At 37.3% G+C, this 23,611-nt stretch overlaps 1 protein-coding gene across 19 annotated transcripts in view; it reads right to left on the bottom strand.

Annotated features, from left to right (window-relative positions):
- The window catches only part of mical2a (microtubule associated monooxygenase, calponin and LIM domain containing 2a), a 75,916-nt gene that overhangs the window by 39,569 nt on the left and 12,736 nt on the right, over positions 1-23,611 (bottom strand). For all 19 annotated transcript variants that reach the window (XR_007930861.1, XM_051899779.1, XM_051899777.1 and 16 more), the window contains exons 2-5: positions 17,970-18,332; positions 7,305-7,512; positions 5,420-5,536; positions 163-264 (exon numbers count right to left, since the gene is read on the bottom strand). Coding sequence is in view for 18 of the 19 variants with exons in the window: in XM_051899779.1 (XP_051755739.1) it covers positions 163-264; positions 5,420-5,536; positions 7,305-7,512; positions 17,970-18,230 (688 nt within the window). In the remaining variant the exon portion in view is untranslated. The remainder of the gene's footprint in view (positions 1-162; positions 265-5,419; positions 5,537-7,304; positions 7,513-17,969; positions 18,333-23,611) is intronic.

The raw sequence follows: 23,611 nt of genomic DNA, 5'->3' as shown, positions 1-23,611 counted from the left end.
ATTATAGCCTCTTAGTTACTGTGCAAACAGAGAGAGCTGCAAGTTTGTTTATTTTAGTGGCCATAATATATGTAATTCAGTACGGCATACAGATTTCATATCTGAGTAGTTGTTTAATGGCTGAGCAGCAATTCCATCATCCTCAGTCATCTGAGTTCATACCTTCTAGAGAGTTTCGTCTCCCATCAGCTCCCACCACCACATCAAAATCGAAGTCAGCCACAGGGTGATCCGCAGGCCGGATCTCTGCCCTCCAGCCCGGTCCTGCAGAAACATAAACTTTCATTCAGCCTGAGAAATAGAAATTACAAATCCCAAATGAGGATGTCCTTAATATCTCCTTAATAATTCCTAGAGTGCAATGAGATTAAATGAAGAGCAATGTGTCATGCTTTTCAGATGTTTCTACTTAGAAAACAACCCTTGTATTCTCCTTGTGTCTCTTGAGATCTCAACAATATCTCAAACTGCTCAGATTTGGCAAAAGTCTGAATCTTAAATATGAACTCAAACATTTCTCATACAAAGATTTTTATTCACATTAATTTAAAGCTTTTTACTCTTTGGGTTCGGTTCATATTAGCTATATTTCAGTGAAATTTTGCAGGCAAAATGGTTCGTTGTCTATCATCAATAGCGTAGCGATGCATGAAGCACAGCTCACCAAGCAGCTTTATGTTGGTCAGTGCGACGAATTCATGTGACAAACTTGAACATGAGTGAAATCTGATTCCACTCGTGGATTCCTACTGAAATGACTGCACTCTTAGAAAAAAGGTCCAATGGACCCTTTTCACATTTCCTGTGTTCTCAGAAGTCATAGTTGGGTAAACTTCTATAGCGGTGAACGGGAGATGACGTCAAAAATAATTTTTGTATTTCTATTTGCTCCAATAGCAAAACAAATCTGTGATTTCTGTGAAATCTGAGTTTCCATGACTTTCCAAAAGAGGGAAAAGATATTGAGAGATTGATTACATTGGTCAGAAGAGAGTTAATTTGTTAATTTTTATTATTTTTTTCATTTACTGACAAGGTAATATAACCCTATATGGAACACTTTTATACACTTTTAACACTTTGAAGAGTGTGGATTTTGACCACAAAAAAAGTTTGCTGAACAACAATAATGTGACTGCACCTTTACTTCATGCCAACAATTGATTCCTTTGTTAGAAGAAATAAAAATAGATGTGTCACGCTTTTCAGATGTTTCCACAGAGAAAACGACCCTATAATCTCCACGTTTCCTCTTAAGTTTCAGAAGAGATCTCAACAATGTCTCAAACTTTGCTCAGGATTGTAAAGATGTCAGTGTCTGCAAAAGCCTGAAGCTTAAATATGTACTCAAACATTTCTCATTAAAATCTTAATTATCTGAGCTGCTACCCACATTCATTTTATAGCTCTATACTCTTACCGCATACATACAAACAATTTATTTATTTGATTCTATTTTTATTTCTCCCAAGGAATTTTAGAAGAAGCATCTGAGAGTTGATACAAAACTGGGAACTGGGAAGTCTCCCAAGCTGTGAAATAGAAACATCTGAGCAATATTTTTTCCTCAGGGGAGGACAGGAGTTGGGTGGAGCAGTAGGACAATAAATACAAACATAAAAATATATCAAAACACTTCATCCAGGTTCAGTTCTGAGGGACTGTTCTTGCTGTAAGTGAACCGTAGGTTGTTTTAAATACAAATAATCTGCTAAACGGAAACAGATTTTTCTAACAGCTACATATTTCGACAAGTCGAGGTAATGTTATTCATGTAAGCATTATGCAATCTTGCCTGGAACGCTATGCATTCCAAAAACATATAGTCACAGCACGTCATTCAGCTATTATTAATAAAAGCCAACCATCAATGTCAAATGCTCAGAGTACAACTTTAAGGCAAAATAACCCAGGACTGTCAAACGAATATTTTACATGATCCAACTGAGCTATATCCAGGATCATGAGTCAAGGCCACAGTACAGGGTCACAGCGAGCACTCATGCTTAATTTAGAAAGCTCTTTTGTTTTTATCAGCCTGCTGTCATTGCTGTTGAAGGGAGAGAGATGGATTTCTAATGGTCTAGAAGTCCAATCAGAAGCTTACGCAATGTTGTTCTTCCATAGATAACCACATATGGAAACACACTACCTCAAAAAGGATCTGTTTCTAATTACCATGATCAACTAATCATTTCTTCATTTCTCTGATCTCGGTGTTGTTAAATGAGAGTATGTAACGACGTGTGAACGCTATGCAAGCTATGTAGTCATAAAAATGACCACTTAGACAAGGGAGGAGAGAGTGATGTGGATTTGGACACTTTTCCATGGGCATTAAAATTGCATTAACAGCTCTGCAGGTGTTGTTTGGTTGTCATGGAAGCAGCTATTATAGTGAGGCGGGAAGGACTCCATTCGTTCATCTTCCTGGTAATGACAGAGCGGCCCTGAAAACCTTAAACAGCTCTGAAGAGAATGCTGTAATAATGCAGAGACAACAAAATCAAAAGAACCCAGATGAACCAAGATAAGAATACATTAACATTTCAATACCGAAGCTCATGTGATGTCTGATTAAACGATGGGATGTGAAAGTGATTGGTATATTCAGGGTAGAAACAGGCTTTTTTGTTTATTCAACAAATATGAAAGCAGACAGAGACTGAACAGTCAGTGCATTTATTATACCAGTGAAAAGTTTGGACATGCTTGACTCTTTTAAAACTTATGCTTTAATGCCTGAAATTATTTTAATTTTAGGGCATTTTCAGATCTATAGATTGTTTTGCTTTGTTCTGAAACAGGGATTTAATGTGTTACAGTGTTGTATTTTCTTCTTGGTTTGGTTCGCTTTCACAAGGCAACATTTCAAGGCAAAAGTGTTTATGCAAGTCACATGCGAGGGAAAACTTATTGGCTAGAGTTTCATATGCGTCGAGACAGATTGAGAAGTTCGCTCCGTGGGTTTATTGTGACTTTATCTGTAGCTGTCGTGACACATGCACACACTTAATGTATGCAAATGTAGCCGTCATTATATATATTTAAAGGGTTAGTTCACCCAAAAATGAAAATTCTGTCATTAATTACTCGCCCTCATGTCTTTCCACACCCGTAAGGCCTTCTATCATCTTCGGAACGCAAATTAAGATGTTTTTGATAAAATCCGAGAGCTTTCTGACCTCCGATAGACTGCAATGTTATTACCACTTTCAAGGCCCAGAAAGGTACTAAAGACATTGTTAAAATAGTCCATGTGACTACAGTGGTTCAAACTTAATGTTATGAAGCGGCAAGAATACTTTTTGTGAGCAAAAAACAAACAAAAATAATGACTTTATGCACTGTTCACAAAGTAAACAGTGCAGTGCTTCCGGGTTCTTCATCAGAACGCCGTCGGGACAGCATTGTTGCAATGCACAGAGAAGAGAAATTACACAACATTTCAAGATGAAGATGCGCTCTTTGGTTTTCAACCACCAAAACTCAGAATCAGACACTGCTGCTTTTTATAGAACACATTTCCCATTATGAATTATGATATTGCTTGGTTCGTTGGGGATTGCTTTCTCACCTCAACTGAACCACCCCAGAGTTTGTTTTAAATCGGGCCGAGACCACCTCGTTCAGGTGATCTTGGAGCGATTGTTTTGGTGCAGATCCGAGTGTGAATGCCGTGTTCATATACAGTGTTGGGGAAAGTTACCTTTAAAAGTACTGCATTACAATATTGCGTTACTCCCTTAAAAAGTAACTAATTGCATTACTTAGTTACTTTTTATGGAAAGTAATGTGTTACGTTACTTTAGCGTTACTTTTTCTCATCTGGGCTGGGCTGTTTTTTTTTTGTTTTGTTTTTTTATAACAACAAAAAAGTTCTATTTTTGGAAAATGTAAAGGCCCTTTTACACTAAAAGTGAAATGAATAAGCCTCTGGGTGAAGGAAATGCAAATTCACCCCTGTACAGTAGGACAAGCAAGCCTTTCAGCTGTGCTGCCAATCTGGAATTCAGAAAAATAGGACATAGGAGAAAATGAGTAAATGTATGTTCACATTTAGTCTAGAACTAGTCTAGAATAACCATCATGTTGACACAGCGCACACAAACGCCTCTGTACTCCTGATTTCTCTCAACATGGGGACAAGAGAGGTGTCAGTCAATAAATGGGAAAACAAAGTAACTTGCATTACTTCTTTGAAAAAGTAACTCAGGTATTTTGCTGTAAATTTAAAAGTAATGTGTTACTTCACCAGTTACTTGAAAAAAGTAATCTGATTACGTAACTCGAGTTACTTGTAATGCGTTACCCACAACACTGTTCATATATGCCTAAACTAACCAAACTGAAGGAGAAAAGGCACCAGGTTTCGAAACAAACATTTCAAATGAGCCAGGTGTGAAAACGCCCTTAATGTTTTAATGAATGGTTGGAGGGGATAATGAAGGAATAGCAGCCAACAAGAATCTAGAATACATGTGAATTATTTCAATATTGGCAAAAAAGCATCCCATCATGCAGCTCATGAAGCTGAGATATTATGTAGAGTGTGAAGAGCTGGAACCAAGACTAGTTTCCATTGATCACCAGGGTGTACAAAGGCGACGCTAGGAGGTCCGCAGAAGAGTTCAGAGAAAAAGAAGTTATTAAAATTAAACTAAACTAGATAAGTAAAATTTGTAAACAAACTTTGATGTTGGCTTGATAAAGCCTAGCCTGAACGTTTGAAGTAAGTAGGGCTTTTCACACTTGAAATAATTAACCCAGAGCCGGGTTTCATAACCCCGGTAAAAAGCGGTGCTAACCCCGCTTCTAAATTTCAAGTGTGAAACGTTTAAAAGCGGTGTTTCGAATGACAATAACCCGGGGTTAAGCACAGTGTGAAAAGCACTATTGTAAAAGCTTGAAGTGTGAAATATTTTAGACAGAGAGAGGAGATAGAGTTTTAAATTTGAAGCATTTTTTAAAGCTTGAAGTTTAAAGGATTTAAATTTGAAGTAGTTTTAAGTTTGAATCAGTTTTAAAAACTGGTCAGAAATCAAGAGATTAATCACTAATTATTATACTCTATTTCCAGAGAATATTACACATGCACACACACACTTTGTCAATTTTACAAAGAGGATCATCATGGATCATCATGTTTGTGGGTCTGTGGCATTATAGTTTTAAAACCAAAAAGCAGCTACATTGAAGAAGCTAAAACATAAAATAGTTTTGTTAAAGCATTTCTTTATGGCTACATAATTCCCACATTGCCATTTGTGTTATTTTATAGTTTTGGTGACTTTTCTAGAATGTGTGAAACAGCAGTAATAAACAACGAGTAGGGTGTGTCCAAACTTTCGACTGGCTCTGTGCGACCGACAGCTAGTTGTGAGAATGTTTGGTCTGGATCTGGGGCCATCAGTCTCACCCTCATTCTCCTGGTCCTCTGGAGGCTCCACCAGCTTTACGAACTCCACATTAACGTGAAACTCCACACCAAGAAGCAGAGCGATCTTCAGGAGCATGAGCTGGAGCTGCCGGATGCCTGCCAAACCCAGCCAGAGCAAGAACCATTAGCCTCACAGTCACGCAAACACTGCATCACTTATAAAAACATCAACCAGTAAAACTAACAGATGTGAGAACAGAAATATCGTCATCGGAGTGGCAGGATTGTATTTTCACTTAGAGATCCATCATTTGGAAAGCTCATCCAAAAGTGGAAATTCTATCATCACCTCTTTTCCATACAGTGAAAATGGATTAGGACTGGGGCTGTCAAAGTCCTAAAAGGACGAAAAGCAACATAAAAGTAGTTCATATGACTCCACATCCTGAAAAGACATTCGATAGCTTTGTGTGAGGAAGAAAAAGAATGGTAAGACTTGACAACCACTGGTCATCATCCACTTTCACTGTGTAGAAAGAACAGCCTGGAGATTCTTCTTTTCTTTTGTATTTCAGGAAAAAAAAAAAAAAACTATATATTTTGCATTTGAGTGATGTTGAGTAAAGGCCCGTTCACACCAATAATGATAACTATAAAGATAACTATATTTGCGTCCACATCAACGAACGAACTGCAGTTTACAACGTCATTGAACATGTTTTTGCTGTTCTTGTTGCATTTACATGGCTTTAATCAGCAGATCTCCTCAGCCTGCTATGTTTTGAGTGAATAGCTAGTGTAATCGATCTAATCTAACAGTGAATTTAGCTGACAAAGTCAATATAGTGTAATAAAAACAACGCCTAGTCTTTTTCACTGCAACTTCAATGGAAGCAAGACAATGTTGTCGAAACTAGCGCTGGATACCTGAGGTAATTTTATGTTACTCTGTTTGCTAGCCTGGCATAATGATCTCATCGTTAATACTTCTCAGCATTTATTCCAAGGGTATGACAGATTGTTTTCCATATATCCATTTTCTTTAAAGTATCCTTGAAAAGTGGGCTTGTCAAACCGTGGTGGATTTTTCTGGACCTCAGTGATTAACTTTGTAATGTTCTCCACCATTTTAAATGCGCGATCCCTTAAATTCGAATGAATTCTGACTGGCTGTGTTTTATCATTCAACAGCTGGAAAAAATAATTCTGAAAGTGATCCCAACAATATCATTCCTCATTTTGTTATCGTTATAGTTGTGGTGAGGGCTCTGCTATTCTTTTATATTTGGAATGATTTTTAGAACTATATCTTTATCGCTATAGTTATCATCTTTGGTGTGAACGGGCCTTAAAGGGATAGTTCACCCAAAAATGAAAATTCTGTCATCATTTACTCAACCTCAAGTTGTTCCAAACCTGTATAAATTTCTTTGTTCTGCTGTACACAAAGAAAGATATTTGGAAGAATGTCTGTAACCAAGCAGATCTCGCCCCCCAGTGACTACTCATAGTAATTTTTTCCTACTATTGTAGTCAATGGGGGGCGAAATCTGCTTGATTTTTTTTCGTCTGAATGAAGATAGTCATATACACCTAGGATGGTTTGAGGGTGAGTAAATTCATTAGTTTTCATTTTTGGGTCTCCCTTTAACACAAATGCATTTTTAGTTAACTATAATAACCTTGCTGAGCTGTTCCTCAAATCATCAACTTAGGATTTACAGTGTAGATGTTTGGGTGAAATATCCCTGTAGATAACTTTAAACAATAGTCACATATACTGCATGTGTAGATAAAGGAAGGGCTGTCACAGAATGAAAAGGAGAACTAAAAGTGACTACTGCTTTAAACAAGGAAGTTATGATAGGTTGCATATGATTTGATTAAATGAGCACAGAGAATGAGAAGTTGGTTCAGAACTTACTAATGTGGTCTATCGCTCCAGCACAGAATTTTCCATAGAATTTCTTGGCTCCTAAGCCCCTGAGGTCATGAATGGTGTAGGGCCAAAGATGCAGGACGTTGTTCCTGGAGAATGTATCTCTCTTCTCTATCACCACCACTTTGGCTCCGAGGAGAGCTAACTCGATGGCAGTCCGCAAGCCGCAGGGGCCCCCTCCAATTATCAAGCACTGAAAGTTACAATCAGAAATTGAGAGCATTAGCAGGACAAGAATTTTTCCAAGGTCACTATTTTCATTTAAAAACAGACAGTATGGGACACATACACATATGGGAGTGACGGTTTTGTTTTCACGGCCTTTCCAATTCCACAAATGTATATAAGAGGGGAATAAAGATGTCAAAGATATCTCTTCCTCTATTAGAGCGCTTTTTAATATGTGAGTATTTGTCTTCCTTTTTTAAATTCAAGGAGCTTATTTTACTCTACAGTGAGCAAACAGCTTTTGCCCACTCTTTTAGGAATAAGTATCCTTGAAAGAGAAAATCTTAGCAAACAAGCTCAAAGAAAACGAAGCAATAATGCAAATGTTTATCCAAACACCACATCACCACCAGTGCCATAACTGGAGGCGCGTGTGTGATTTCCTCAGCATTAAATCATAATTACAGTCCTGTCATATCAAAGGCATGATTCATGCATCAAGACGTCAGGTTCCGGGACGTGTCTGAGAATGCCTGCTGTGGGTATGACTTCATTCTCTCTGGTTTAGTGATGAGAGATCACTTTTTATGTGGAGAGATGATCTTCACACAAATCTATTCTTGAGTCACAGAAGAGAGCCACGTCTTAGACTTTCACTCATGCAAAGCTTTAGCTCATTTTTAGTCCAGATGGTACAATGTGACCTTTTTCTTCTTGATCTTTCATTTCCTACCCCTCCTTTGATTTCCCACGCACATAGTCAAACACGACTTCTGGATGGTTAATTGACCTCAAAATAAGGAAGCAATAGTGAGGACAGCTAATGCCTTCTGTCACAGTGTGCGTACAGCAAAGACTGTCAGCCTGTGCTGTGATCAATATTGTTATACACTCGGGTTTCAGCCCCTCCTGATCCTGGATCTTATCATGTTTATGTAGACCTCAATGTCTGTGTGTCCCTGGTGCTGTGTCAGTGGTGGCTATTTACAGATCCCAGCTTGCTAGAAGCACAGAAAATGTCATTAAAAGGCCTTCAACTTCCATTAATGAAAAATAAGACTTGGTGTGTGTGTGTGTGTGTGTGTGTGTGTGTGTGTGTGTGTGCGCGAGCGTTTGTGTTTTAACCCTGTTACTTACAAATATATTTGGAAACCACTGAATCAGTTGGTGTGCATGTTTACTTAGCTATACTCTTTGGACAAAATTGTCAAAAGTCTAAATCTGGCATCCCCCTGGGGACAGCATAAAAGATGAAACGATTTATAGTGATTCTTATTTTAAAAGTGCAAAAAAGTCACAATCAGCTTTAACCAATGCAATAAGAGGCATCTCATTTATATAGTACGTATATTTATGAGTAACAGGACAGAGTGTACCAATAGGACAGTGTGTCTGTGTATTTTTAACAATAGGGATGAAAGTATCAACAGGACTGTGTGTGTCTTTTTTGAGTAACAGGGTTTAAAAAAACCCTGTTTTTGAGTAACAGAGTTGAAAGTATCAATAGAAATTGTGTATTTTTAAGTAACAAGAATGCAAGTATTAATGAGTGTGTTTGTGTATTTGTAACAGATGAAAGAATCAATAGAAACTGTATTTTTAAGTAACAAGATTGCAGGTATCAACAGGAGCGTGTTTGTATATTTGCGAGTAACAGGGTTGAAAGTATCAATAGAAATTGTGTATTTTTAAATAACAAGAGTGCAAGTATTAATGAGTGTGTTTGTGTATTTGTAACAGATGAAAGTATCAATAGAAATTGTGTATTTTTAAGCAATAAGACTGCAAGTATTAATGAGTCTGTTTGTGTATTTGTGAGTAACAGAGTTGAAACTTTCAAAAGAAACTGTGTATTTTAAGAAACCAAATTGCAGGTAGGAATGTGTCTGTATATTTGCGAATAACAGAGTTGAATTTTTCAACAGGACTGTGTGTACGTTTGAATAACAGAGATGAAAGTATCAATAGAAACTGTGTATTTTAACGTGACAAGATTGCAAGTATTGACAGGAATGTGTTTGTGTATTTGTGAGTAACAGGGTTGAAAGTATCAGTGTGTAGCAGTGGTGGAGAAAGTGTTGGGTTGGGGGGAATGCATACAGAGAAAGCGAGCAAGTATTAAATGCCTGAATGGAAATATGTCATTCATCAGTGCTTCAAGTATGAGGCTGGCAGAAACAGGTGGCCGCTGCACTGTCTGAACAGGTCCATCCCTGCACTGCTGCTTTTGATTTTGATCTTGTCACGTTAAAATACACAGTTTCTATTGATACTTTCAACTCTGTTACTCAAAAATACACACAAAGTCCTACTGTATATTGATGCTTTCATCTGTTATACTGGATGGACCAGTTACCACCAGCACAGACTGACAGGCCAGGTGCACTGTCTCTGTTTGACTTTACCTTAACTAAATGCCACAGAGAATGAACAAAGACAGCCTATTCAGAACAGACACAGAGCCACGCAAGCACTTCAGGAAGAAGATTTACCATCCCCAAAGACTAATGAAATGCTCCGTCAGTCAGAGCAGATATGAACACAATGATAACTCTTTTGTTTCTGCTCATTCCCACCCTGAAACCAAGCAGAACAGTAGTCCAGAGGTGAGGTTTCCTGTTGAGTCAGCATGGAGCAGTCTCCTGTCCATCAGAGGGTTTTTTAAATGTTTTTTTTTTTTTTTTTACAGTGCAGATAAGTACACCCCCTTTGAAAAGTAACATTTTAAACAATATCTCAATGAACACAAAAACAATTTCCAAAATGTTGACAAGACTAAGTTTTATATAACATCTGTTTAACTTATAACATGAAAGTAAGGTTAATAATATAACTTAAAGAACAAAATTTTCAGTTTTACTCAAATTAGGGTGATGCAAAAATGAGTACACCCCACAACAAAAACTACTACATCTAGTACTTTGTATGGCCTCCATGATTTTTAATGACAGCACCAAGTCTTCTAGGCATGGAATGAACAAGTTGGCGACATTTTGCAACATCTATCTTTTTCCATTCTTCAAGAATGACCTCGTTTAGAGACTGGATGCTGGATGGAGAGTGATGCTCAAGTTGTCTCTTCAGAATTCCCCATAGGTGTTCGATCGGGTTCAGATCAGGAGCCAATGAATCACTTTCACCCCGTTCTTCTTCAGAAATCCAACAGTGGCCTTAGATGTGTGTTTAGGATCATTGACATGTTGGAAAAGTGCACGACGACCAAGGGCACAGAGTGATGGTAGCATCTTCTCTTTCAGTATAGAGCAGTACATCTGTGAATTCATGATGCCATCAATGAAATGCAGCTCCCTGACACCAGCAGCACTCATGCAGCCCCACATAAGGACACTGCCACCACCATGTCTCACTGTAGGCACCATGCATTTTTCTTTGTATTCCTCACCTTTGAGACACCATACAGTTTTGAAGCCATCAGCTCCAAAAACATTTATCTTGGTCTCATCACTCCCGAGTATAGAGTCCCAGTAGTCTTCATCTTTGTCAGTATGGGCCCTGGCAAACTCTAGGCGGGCTTTTTTGTGCCTGGGCTTTAGGAAAGGCTTCTTTCGTGGACGGCACCTATGCATGCCATTCCTCTGCAGTGTACGCCGTATTGTGTCACGGGAAATAGTCACCCCAGTTTGGCTTTCTACTTGCAGTGAACTTGCATGCCAATCAGTCTTCTCATCAGAAGATGCTCCTGTCGATGTGTTAACTTCCATGGACGACCTGGACGTCTCTGTGAGATGGTTGCAGTTCCATCTTTTTTAAATTTTTGTACCACTTTGCTACAGTATTCTGACTGATATGTAAAGCTTTGCTGATCTTCTTGTAGCCTTCACCTTTCTGGTGTAAAGAAATGATTTTCTTTCTCAGGTCTTGTGACATTTCTCTTCCATGTGGTGCCATTGCTGACAGCATGAAATGGGAAGGGGTTTTAACACACTTTTATAGTCAGCTGTCTGCTGGACACCTGTGTAATGAATAATTAGACTCACCTGTGGTTGGATTCTTGTTAAATTAGACATTTGTAGTCTAAAATTTTGCTTTGCTCCAGAGACTTTTTACGATTTTGAGTATAAACAAATGACAGCTCTTTTTAATACTTTGTTTTCCTCCCGAATGAAATCAAAGTGAGAGCAATAATCGTCATACAAATTTTAGAGTCAAATGTAATAGTAAAATGAATTATAACTGAGAACATTAAATTTCCAGGGTGATGAAAGAACATCTTCTGAGCAATGAAAAATCTTTTGAGTTTACAAGGCCAATGTCAGCTGCAAAATCCCATCACACTTCCACTTCAGGTTGGTTCAGCCTCTTTTAAATCATGGAAAAGTCTGCAGGATAGGAACTGGCGGCATGACCTGCCAGATGAGACTTCCTGGTGAAAGCCACGGTATGTGTTGAACCAACAGTCACTTTACACAAAGCCCAGTGGAACAGAGACCACCTCGCGGCAGGACCAATAACTTCAACTCAGACACACTTGTAGCACACAGTGTGCTTGAGCAGTTTGCTCAATTAGACATCACACCACTTAGAGAAAGCTGCTCGATCGACTGAAGCAGACCACCAGGAGAGAAGCCTGGACTCACAAGCATTCAGGCCTGCGCGAAAATAAAATCATTTAAGGATGGCGAAATGGACTATAACTCTAGTCTAGCGGAACAGAAGTCCCGGTAACGCCACTGTATGATTTGTTTACATTGCTCATGTAATCATGAGTCACAAAGTCACAGCTGTAAGCAGACTGCACACATGCTCAAACACACACAAAGAGAAGAACTTGACTTTCCCAATGTGAAAAACAGTGCCTCTTCGCATGGGCTCACAGAGTCTGGGTCAGGAGCTCACACTGCTCAGACTGAGGAATGGCTCCAAGTATTTACCACAGAATCCGGTAGTGAAACCACTACACCACTCCTGAAACCAGCCCAAAAATTTATAAGGAAGAATATAAAACACACTCTCTGTGTCAACTTTATTTAACTGCTGCCCTCCATTTAACACTCTAAAAAATGCTGGGTTAAAAACAACCCAAGTTGGGTTGAAAATGGACAAACCTAGCGATTGGGTTGTTTTAACCCAGCAGTTGGGATAAATGTTTGCCTAACCTGCTGGGTAGTTTTATTTAACTCAACTATTGTTTAAAAATGACTGTATTGCTTGCTTAAAATGAACCCAAAATATGTTGGAAATTAACATTTATTAATATGTTTATTAAATGAACATTTATTAATAAGTTTGATGAATAATAATTAAACAATAAACATTTATTACATTACACCTTTTGATTATTATTGTTGCCTCTAGTAATAATGGGGCTGATTTTTAATTTCCAACCTATTTTGGGTTCATTTTAAGCCAGCCATATAGTAATTTTTAAACAAATTTTTGGATTAAATAAAACTGCCCAGCTCTTGGGCAAATGTTTAACCCAACCACTGGGTTTGTCCATTTTCAACCCAACTTGGATTGTTTTTAATCCAGCTTTTTTTAGAGTGAAGAATCATTCTGAGACAGAATACAAATTTACAGCAAATTTGATTAAGACTTTATTTATTTATTTATTTATTTATTTATTTTCTCAGACAATTAACAGATTTAAGTGTAAAAAAAAAATGCCATTTCAAACTAAAATTAATAAATGCTACTATAAATTTTGGCACTACCATTCAAAATTTTGGGGTTAGTTTTTTTTTTTTTTTTTTTTTTTTTTTTTTACGAAACTTTTTTAAATACTTTTATTCAGTAAGGATGCATTAAACTGATCAAATATGACAATAAAGATTTTTACATTGTTACAAAAGATTACAATTTCAAATGCTGTTCTTTTAAATTTTATTTTCAAAGAATCCTAAAAAAAAGTATCACGGTTTCCATAAAATATTGAGCTATATTGAACCATTTTCAAAATTTAAACTGTTATTTGAAATTGTAATAATAATTCACAATATTACAGTTTTTACTATATTTTTTATCAAATAAAGTGCAGCCTTGTTGAGCATAAGAGGCCATACAGTAATAAAAGAAAACTAGCATAGCTAGAATTATGCATAATCAGAATCAACTATTCAAGAAAGTTGTGTAATAGTCACTACACTTACAGTATGTTAATAAAAATGAGACTGGAAACAAAAATACCACTGGATGAAAATACAAAAATCACTCACTGTCTGTAATCTACAGCGTTAATATTATTTTCACATGTCTTGCTTGAATGTCCAAACTTTCAGATAAAGGCTCTGATTTTGAGTCTCTGCAATGGTAATAAAGCCAGTATAAAACAATAAAACAGGCAGTGGTGAGCTGTCCCGCTGGTTGATAAAGAGAGAATGAGCTCATATCCTGGACAGACTGTGAATCTGGCAGACAGTTGGAGGCTGGTGAGCAGTGATATCATGTCACTCTTCCTAAACCGCACCTTTTTTTTCCAACTCAAGTCAAGTCACAACAGGATGAAGGGGCAGATGGTCCATTATTCATCAGGATGTTAAAACACCTTTCCGATGCAAGTTTAATGTGCAGAATTCACTAAGTAAGCCGTTTGTATGCTGGCTTCCAGAATAGTGAAGACACTCTGTGTCGCTTTCAAAACATTGCATTGTCTGTTTCAGCAATTCAGCATGTCAACTTGCTCAACCAATGGTGTGAGTTTGAGGCAGGACAAGCTGTTTGTCTGATTAATGGCAAATGATCAATGAAAGGGGCTCCAGAGCTACACTCTAAAAAATGCTGCGTCATTGTTTTAACCCAAATGCTGGGTTCAGCCTGTTGGGTTATTTTATTGGGTTATTTTTTAATATTTTTACCCAGTTGCTGGGGTAGTTTTTCTGTAACTCAGCTGCTGGGTCATTTTTACTGTCAATACAAATGATGAACCCCATACCTATCCAGCGCTGGGTCGATGTAACCCAATGTTGGGTAGTCTGTGCCGAACCGTTTAAAACTGGATACATTTGTCAACGGTCATTTTGTGTTCTGTTCTGAGAAAAAACTTCCTGAGGGAAACTTTCTGAATTAAGGTTTGTATTACAGTGTATTCCTAACAAATTATTACTGTATAAATAGAAAAAAACATCTGTTGTTTCACAAGGTAAAGCTGTTTCTGAGGTAACTTTTCAAACATTGGCTGCTCTTACTGCTCCTGTCACATCCTAAAACGTTTAGTAAATGTTTTTGAGTATGAACTGTTCCTGTCCTATCCTACATACATGCCTATAACAGAGATTTTAGAGTGCATTTTTATTATTTAAAATGAAAAACTTTCAATATCTGGTTGACTGATCCAGCACTGTTTTGGGTTCATTTTACAGACAATACAGTCATTTTTAAACAATAGTTGAGTTAAATAAAACTACCCAGCAGGTTGGTCACACATTTAAGCCAACCACTGGGTTAAAACAACCCAATTGCTGGGTTTGTATATTTTCAACCCAACTTGGGTTGTTTTTAACCCAGCATTTTTTTAGAGTGTACCTTTAAATGCTGTACAATCAATTAATTAATTAATTGATGAATTAATGAATTTCAGACTAGCAAGGGTCAAATGCATAATATGTCTATTTAAATACTCCTATGGTCCATTTTGTAGCATACCTGGCTCTGAAACAGTGCCATTAGGCAACACTGTGCTGGCTTTAATTAAAGTGTGCAGAACAGCTTTTAGTCAGGACTACTGTATATAATTACCACCTTTATTACAAAGAGGAAAAATTGCACTCTAAAAAGGGCTGCATAATTACACTGCTTCACATCAGAAACATTAGTGGGCCATTTATTGCCTGTATGAAGTGAACTTGTTAAATTATTCTCTCTTTGAAATACTTCAAACACTCACTTACAATAAGCTGCGCCTGACTCCATGCGGCCTTTCAAAGTGTGTGTGTGTATGTGTGTGTGTGTGTGTGTGTGTGTGTGTGTGTGTGATGGGGAAGTTGTCATAATGAACAAGCCACTCTGATCTTCTATAATAATCATATCTGCTGAGTGATGCTGTCTCTGGAAGAGTGTTCTGATGAGTGTAACTCACTAGCACACTGATCCCAAGTCAGATTTTGAGGGCCCTTAGAGATAGATAGTGGAAATTTAAAGGTGCTGCATGTAATTTTTTGACTGTACTAAAGCATTAAAATGCCATAATATGTTTGCAGATATTTAGGAGACATGCAAAGTTCACATACACGTTTCTCTAAAAAACAATGCTACATCCAGTTATTTTACTTCAAAATGTGCGTTCCGTGTCGGAATGTCTGTTTTTGTTTTGGTCTGTGTGACTCCGCCTACTGCCAATTTACCCAATAGTATTTCAACAGTTGGTGGAAAACACGGAGTATTACAACAATGGAAGCAAACAAACTGGATCAGAGATCGCAAATTCTACCTGACCTAAAAAGTCTTTGGTAGCATATTAAAACGCAGATAAATCAACTCATCAACATACAGTTTGCAAGTCTATTCACCTTCCATTGTCAGCTGCCATCGCTCCTGTTGCGTGTCCTCAATCTGGCAACCCGCATCGAGGAGGGTTGCCAGGTTTTCACAACAAAACCCTCCCAATAGCTATGCAAAACTAGCCCAAAACTAGCCCAATCGCATTTCGGGGGCTAAATATCATGTTCTTTGGGGTTGCTTCAACCCGGGGGCATAAAAAAAACGACCCGTGACAACAGTTTTAAAGTAGCCCAATTCCGCGCGAATACCACAGACTTGGCAACACTAGCGTCGAGTCTAAAGTGGAGGGAGCATGGGAAACAACTCTCTCCCAATATTTTGAATTTGGACTGCAGTACCCATTTCAACAGCTAGCTGTCAATATTACATACTACACCTTTTATGAGATACTATTTTTACGACTTCTACGATTTATAAGTTTAAGTGGCAGGTACATTTTTGGCCCAGTTTCACAGACAGGGCTTAGCCTAAGCCAGGATTAAGCCTTAGTTCAATTAGGGCATTTAAATAGCTTTTATAAACATTTACTAGAAAAAAAACATCACTGGTGTGCATCTTGAGACAAAACAATGGCACTGACATATTTTAAGATCTGTCAGTACAAGTTGCTAAAACAGCTCAAACATGCATTTTAGTCTAGGACTAACTTAAGCCTCGTCTGTGAAACCGGGGGATTGTGTGTGAAATGCATGAAAAATGATCTGCAGCTATGCATAGGGATGTTATAACTGATGTAAAAGGGTTAGTTCACTGAAAAAATGAAAATGTTATCATCATTTACTCATCCTCATGTCATTCCAAAGCCATAAGACTTCCATTCATATTCGGAACACAAATGATGATATTTTTAATATTCTATATCCATTCAAAGTCCACGTAACCAAAATTTTCAAGCTTCAGAAACTACATAAAGACAATGTAACATAACATCCTTATGTATATCATCCAGGTCTTCGGATGAGGCACGATCGCTTTATATGATGAACAGATTTAGGCTTTTATTGACATGTAAACATTGATGAGCGCACATGCATAGAGCACATCAAATATGGTAAACTGACACTCAAACATGCGTTCCTGACACGCAAGAACCAATTATGTTTGTTCTCAAGCGTAAAACTTGCATGTTTGAGCTTGAATAACATGAGGATGAGTAAATGATGACAGATTTTTGGGTGAACTATCTCTTTAAACTTGATGCCTTGAGGTGACAGTGCTTGGGTGATTGCCAAGGCCTTGCTATATATTGCTAGAGTGTTGTGATGACAGTAAATGGTGACAGATTTTTGTGTAAACTATCCCTTTTAATTCAGTGCTTTAACAATACAATGCTTGTTGCCAGGGCATTGCTATGCAGTTGCTAGGATGTTTTTGGTGATACGAATCCTTGCCTCAAAGAGAAGCTGCATTCAAAATCACACAGATTACGTACTTCTTTACCAGTAATAAAAGTACATTTTGTAGTATGAATCCAAACCAGACATACATACTACATCCACCATGTGACCTAAGTCAACCACATCAATTCTCAACAGCATTTTTCCATAATCAGTAGGTCAAGCTTTTAGGACATACATCTTATTTGACATACTGCTTTTCACATAGTAGAGATTTAAACATATTTGGCCGCTGGATCGGTCTATGTGAAGAAAAGCCTCACTTCAACATGCCACACAATCCAAAGTATCATCCAGATTCTTAGCAAAAATGGATCAGAATGACTTTCGTGTCATATAATGAGCAATAATAGTGATGTTAGCCTTACAGCACACCACTAATAAGCTCATACAATAAAAGAGCTTGATCAGGTCGCCGCTAAAACCAGAGAGCACTCTTCTAACGAACAACATGTGTCCATGATGTCATATATATATAATGATGTCAGAGCGTACAAAAATCAGGGAAAATCTGAGATGGAATCTATAAATGTTTGGTTTATAAAGTTCTCAACAAAGGTTTGCCAGCTCATTTAAACATCATAACATATTCCAGTATTGTTATTGTCTTGGCATTTCGCAAGCTTACCTTAATGCCCTCACAGGCTTTGCCTTTCTTGTACTCTTTGTGGCTGGCTCTCTTGTCCAGCTTACTCCAAAGGGCTTTGGCTTTCCAGCATGTCATCATGCTCTTCAGACCGCTGTAGAAGGTGCTGTGCTCCAGAGGGTCAAGCTCCAGGTAACTGCACATTATATTAAAGGCCTGTAGGGTGCTTTTACAGTCAGTGGCCTGAACAAAGTTCTCAAAGAGCCGTCCTGCCTGGTTCTTCTCATCTTCAGCTTCGCCCATCGTCTACTTTGTGGGAGTGTTGAAGCTGTGCTTGTGATATCTTGCTTCTTGCTCCACTGAACAGCTACGCCCACACTACAGTCTCCTCACTCATGACGAAATCTGAAAAAAGAATGAAATGTCTATGAGTTAAAATATTTTCTGAATAAATGAATTGGGCTTGGCCATTCAAAAACTCGTCACCACTGCTAAAGTGGTTGGGTCAATGACATGACACCTTTTTTTGTCCTTTTTTCATCTTTTCTATGATAAACATGTTATACATTAAAATTCATTTAGTCTTTGGGAGGGCACAATAAAAAAAAAAATCTCAGAGTGGTTGTGATATATTGAAGTGTTTTGATATTATAATGAAGAAAAAAACCCTGGCAACGCTTGGCAAATCTTAACTAAAGATCCTAAGATTTTTTTCTTCATTATAATCATACATCATAATCACACATACACACACACACACATATATATATATATAAATGTGTGTATAAAAGCATATATATATATATATATATTTATACACACACACACGTGTATGTGTGTGTGTGTGTGTGTATATGCACACATATGTATTATATATATACAATCTTTTATGTTAGATGCGTTTAATTGTGTTGGGTGGGTGGGTGTGTGTATGTGTATATATATATATATATATATATATATTTACAGACTTTTATTTTAGATATGATTAATCACGATTAGTCGATTGGATAGCACTAATATATATTGAAATATAAACATTTTTCTCTCAAATTCTCTCACGTCATGTGATGTGACCAATATGAAGGGGGAAGAAAACATAAAACAGGACTGTATGCCAAAGTCAACTTAAAATATCAGATATTTTGACCTTTTATGAAAAAAGCAAGGTTAGTTTAGGGTGTAAAATGTCATATTGTACACCAAAAAATAACAATCACGATATTTATAAAATAATAATTCATTATACGTGTAATATATAAACTACAAATAAAAAATATAGAACAGTTTGTATATTAAAAGGTTACACCACACACCATGTTTATGATTTTTATCATTAAATTTAAACAAAAAAATTTCAAAACAATATAAAACCAACATGAATACAAAGGTTACATTTCTAAGAACTTGCATTCTTCATGCATTTTTAACTAGATTTTTAAAAGATTATTATTATTATTTATTTATTTATTTTTTTTAAATCTTCATCTTGTTTTTTGTTTTGTTTTGTTTTGAGGTTGTGATACTATACTATTGCCTAAGGCAGAGGCCACACACACTGCAGAAACCTACTCCTTCAAATGTCCATAATCTGATACATCAAAACAACAGCAGAAGATGAAATATCTTATTTTTGACAGGTACACAGAAAAGGCAGAGCCTGTATCGGTTACATCTTCACAGCAGTTTGACGTCAGATACATAGGTTCATCCATCTGCAGAAACTTGCTGTTGACTGGAGATAACAGCTGATTTAACCAGACTGCCAGCCATGCACTTTTGCAGAGCGCATAGAGAAAAACAAAACAAAAACTGTTTGTCTTGCGGCTTTGCCCTGCTGAACTGTGAACAGGACAGAGGTGCGCTTTTGCAGGCAGTTGGGGACACATCGCTACCCTGGCAACAAACTCCGGTGGTGTGTATTTTTAGTGAACTCCCCTATAAGATTTCAAAGCCCCTCCACTTCCTCAAGATAATAAGCACACTTTGAAGACACCACAAAACATAAGCACACTTTCAAGAATAAACCAAACACCACATAGAAAATGAGACCTTTACTGTAATTATACACATGCAGTCTGTGAATATTTCATTAGATACAAAACATCTAACTGTTCATGATATGTAAAGTGCTGAAAATGAGATCATGTCCTTTGTGTTTGGATATGAAGACAAACCAGAGATGGCTTGAAAGCACATGAAAGCAGACGTGGTAGGTTTGTCTTGGTAACACTAGATTCATTTTTCTTTGGGATAGGACATCCTCTTGATTTTGTGGTGAGCTAGAGTCAATGTCCAATGGTATGACAGAGCATATTTATATCTTGCTCTTTTTATATGTGATAGTACCTTGATTGGTTTAGACTTGGTTTAGACTTGGACCTGGAGACCCCTGAACTACGGGTGATTCATAACATCAAACAGAGCCTGCAAATGCTTGGATGAGAACGAAAAGAAAATTAAACAGATTTGGAACAACATGAGGATGAGTAAATGAAAACCAAATTGTAATTCTCAGGTGAATTACTGCTTAAAAACAGACACGGAGCTGAATGATGGGCAGGTGTGGATGTATCTATGCAGTTACCTGAATGTTTCAGTGCTTCCATAAAGTCCTTACTTCTCTCTCATTCTTTGTGTATACATATCATTAATACTGCAATAAACTTCCAGTCAAATCTACAGTGAGGCAGGCAATTCAGTCTGCATTATGGGGAACGGTGACAGTTCTAGGTAGTCCAGATCTCAGTGCCGGGTGTGTTTTTAGGACAGTGTTTTCCTAACGGTGGCCTAAGAGAGGGGATGTGTCAGCTCTTGTCATGTGGGTGTTAGACGAACTCCCTCTGGAGACAGACGCGCTAATGCTCGCGTACACTGCATTCCAGCAGCCAGACGCCGAACATAGTTGTGCATCAGACCACGCCTCTACAGTCACTCTTATTTACATGAATAAGAACAGGCTCTGCAGAGACACCACATTGGATGTCAACTGAAAAATATGAGGTTGCAAACACCTTACACTTACTAGGTTGTCTTATGCAACTATTTGATTAAGATTTAATGGTCTCACTGCATTGCAAAGTTACCAAACCATGTGATCTATACATACCAAAAGAGAGCCAAACAGATTTTAAGCTGTATCACTTCCTTCTGAATATGTGAAATAATGCGCATTATGCAACGATAAATCATTCAAACTGTGTTATGCTGCGTGTGTGTCACAAGACCTCATTACGTTGCATGTTTAATTGAATAGGTGTCATCCAGTTCATCTTGGAAATAAAATAAGATACTTTCGATTTTTGTGTAAAAGGTCAATGACAATGAGCGTCTACGATAATGAAAAGGAAAATTTTAAAAATCTAATTTAAAATGCATGTGCAAAGATACTCTTTGTACTTTTCGTATTCGTGACAATCACACTGCAAACCGAAGACACACACACCCGGAGCAGTGGGCAGCCATTTTGCTGTGGCGCCCGAGGAGTGATTGGGGGTTCGGTGCCTTGCTCAAGGGCACCTCAATCATTTCCTGCCGGTATTGAGACTCGAACCCGCAACCTTCGGGTTACCAATCTCTCTAACCATTAGGCCACAACTAAAATGAAAATCAAAACTGCTTCACTGCTTATTAATTTTTTTATATTTACTTAATAGTGTTGTCACAATACTGGAATTTCCAACTTCGATACGATACCTTGGAAAATCGATATTCAATACCACTTTCAATACCACGGGGAAAACTGCCATATATAACGGCATTCAGATAACAGTCAGTAATAAAATAACAAATAAACAAATTACAAATGCTAGCACAAATAAATACAATAGAATAAAGAGACAAATGAAATAAGCATGGCTTTAAGTTTTTCAGGTGGTCTAACAGTATTATTCAGGTAAGAAATACTACAGAAATGAAAGTAATCAAATGTAATATAACACTGGATAGTTTTCATTGTAAAAATTATATACAGATTAATGCTTACAATTAAAGTTACAAAAGTTATTCAGTCAAAGATATTCTCTTTGTCTTTTGTTCTTTGATTAACATGACAGAAAGCAGCAGGTTTATTAGGCTGCTGTCACTTTAAGAGCTTACTGTTACACAACATGCGTTTGCTCTCAACTATTTACGCTCCAAAACTGACTGTATTTACCTGAATACTCACCAAGACTGGCAATTTGACATCATTTTGTATGTATTTGTCTGTTTAAGGGCAATAAGCCACAAAAAAGTAAATTTGGTTCTCACGAGCTGTTTAATCTGACATAGCCTGAGACATTCAGCTGAATTATTTAATTACAGAAAAGCCTGTGTTAAAGCATCATAAACATGCAACCACTTCGCCACAATAGCATCTACTGCATCCAAACCCAAAGCAACTACAATATGTGGCCATTTTAGTATGTATGCTTGAAAGGTTAATTAAAATGTGTCAATAACTATAACTGACGGCTGGCATGACAGACTTCATGGATGGGGAAAAATGGCTATTAGATCCATCTGTTGAGGCATTCCTCTTGGGCAGTGAAAGGTAGCATATACTGTCCCCTCCGTTTGCTCTTTCAGCTGAATCTGCATTGTGCTGACTTACATACCATGACTTCACCATCTGACAGAATGGAAAGGGCCACTGTGGGCAGACGGCACTAACCCACAGAACACCAGTAAAATGTGCGCACATGCACGCACACATAGCCCTCCATGCACATGCAATGGGGAAAAAACCATTACTGGGAATAATTGTGGCAGTGCACTTATTAAAATACTATTAAGTCTGCCCTTTAATGTGTTGATGGGAATTCCAGTGATGTTAAATATATCCCACAATAATACTGTACCTCCTAGTCAGACGGCATCCATTTCTATTAACTAATACATTTCAAGTTATATGAACGAGCTACAATGAACATTACATATCGGTCAAAATTTGAAATAATTAAGACTTTTAAATGTTTTTGAAAATGATCCTCACCAATCAGCATATCAGAATGATTTCTGAAGGATCATGTGACACTGAAGACTGTAATGATGCTGAAAATTCAGCTTTGCATCACATGAATAAATTACAGTTTAAAATATATTCAAATAGAAAACAGTTATTTTAAATTGTAATTATATTTTACAATATTACTGTATTCCAAACTTTTGACCTATATATATATATATATATATATATATATATATAAATAATCAAACTGAATTGAATAATCCCTACATATTATTCATATTATGAATTAAAAAATTTAAATGAGTAAAAAAAGAGCTTAATAAAACATTTTGTATAAATCTTAATGGAACAAGGGAATGGGCCATTTAGTTAATGTGATTCGTATTCATAAATTTAAAAAGTTTCATTTTTTTTTTATTTATGAATCACATAAACTGAAATAAGTGGGTATATATGTGTAAACTGGTCCTACTCGCACCCGCTCTGAGTGGGACGCGAACTGGCGTCTTCGGCATGGGAGTCGGGCGCACTAACAAGGACGCTAAAGACCAGAGTCTCAAGAGTCAGTCACTAGTGCGCCTCTTTACACGCACAGCACTTACTAGCTTGCCTCCGTTACAAACTGTATGTACACACACACACGCACATCAAATAACAAAAAAAAATTGAGGTAATCAGTTACATTTGAAAGTGTTGAAAGTGGATTGGACCGAGCGCCACAACACACTTGTAG

Source organism: Ctenopharyngodon idella, chromosome 7, assembly GCF_019924925.1.
Source record: "Ctenopharyngodon idella isolate HZGC_01 chromosome 7, HZGC01, whole genome shotgun sequence".
Taxonomy (NCBI): Eukaryota; Metazoa; Chordata; class Actinopteri; order Cypriniformes; family Xenocyprididae; genus Ctenopharyngodon; species Ctenopharyngodon idella.
Note: the sequence above shows the minus strand (reverse complement) of the source record. Positions and strands in the feature narration are given on the sequence as shown.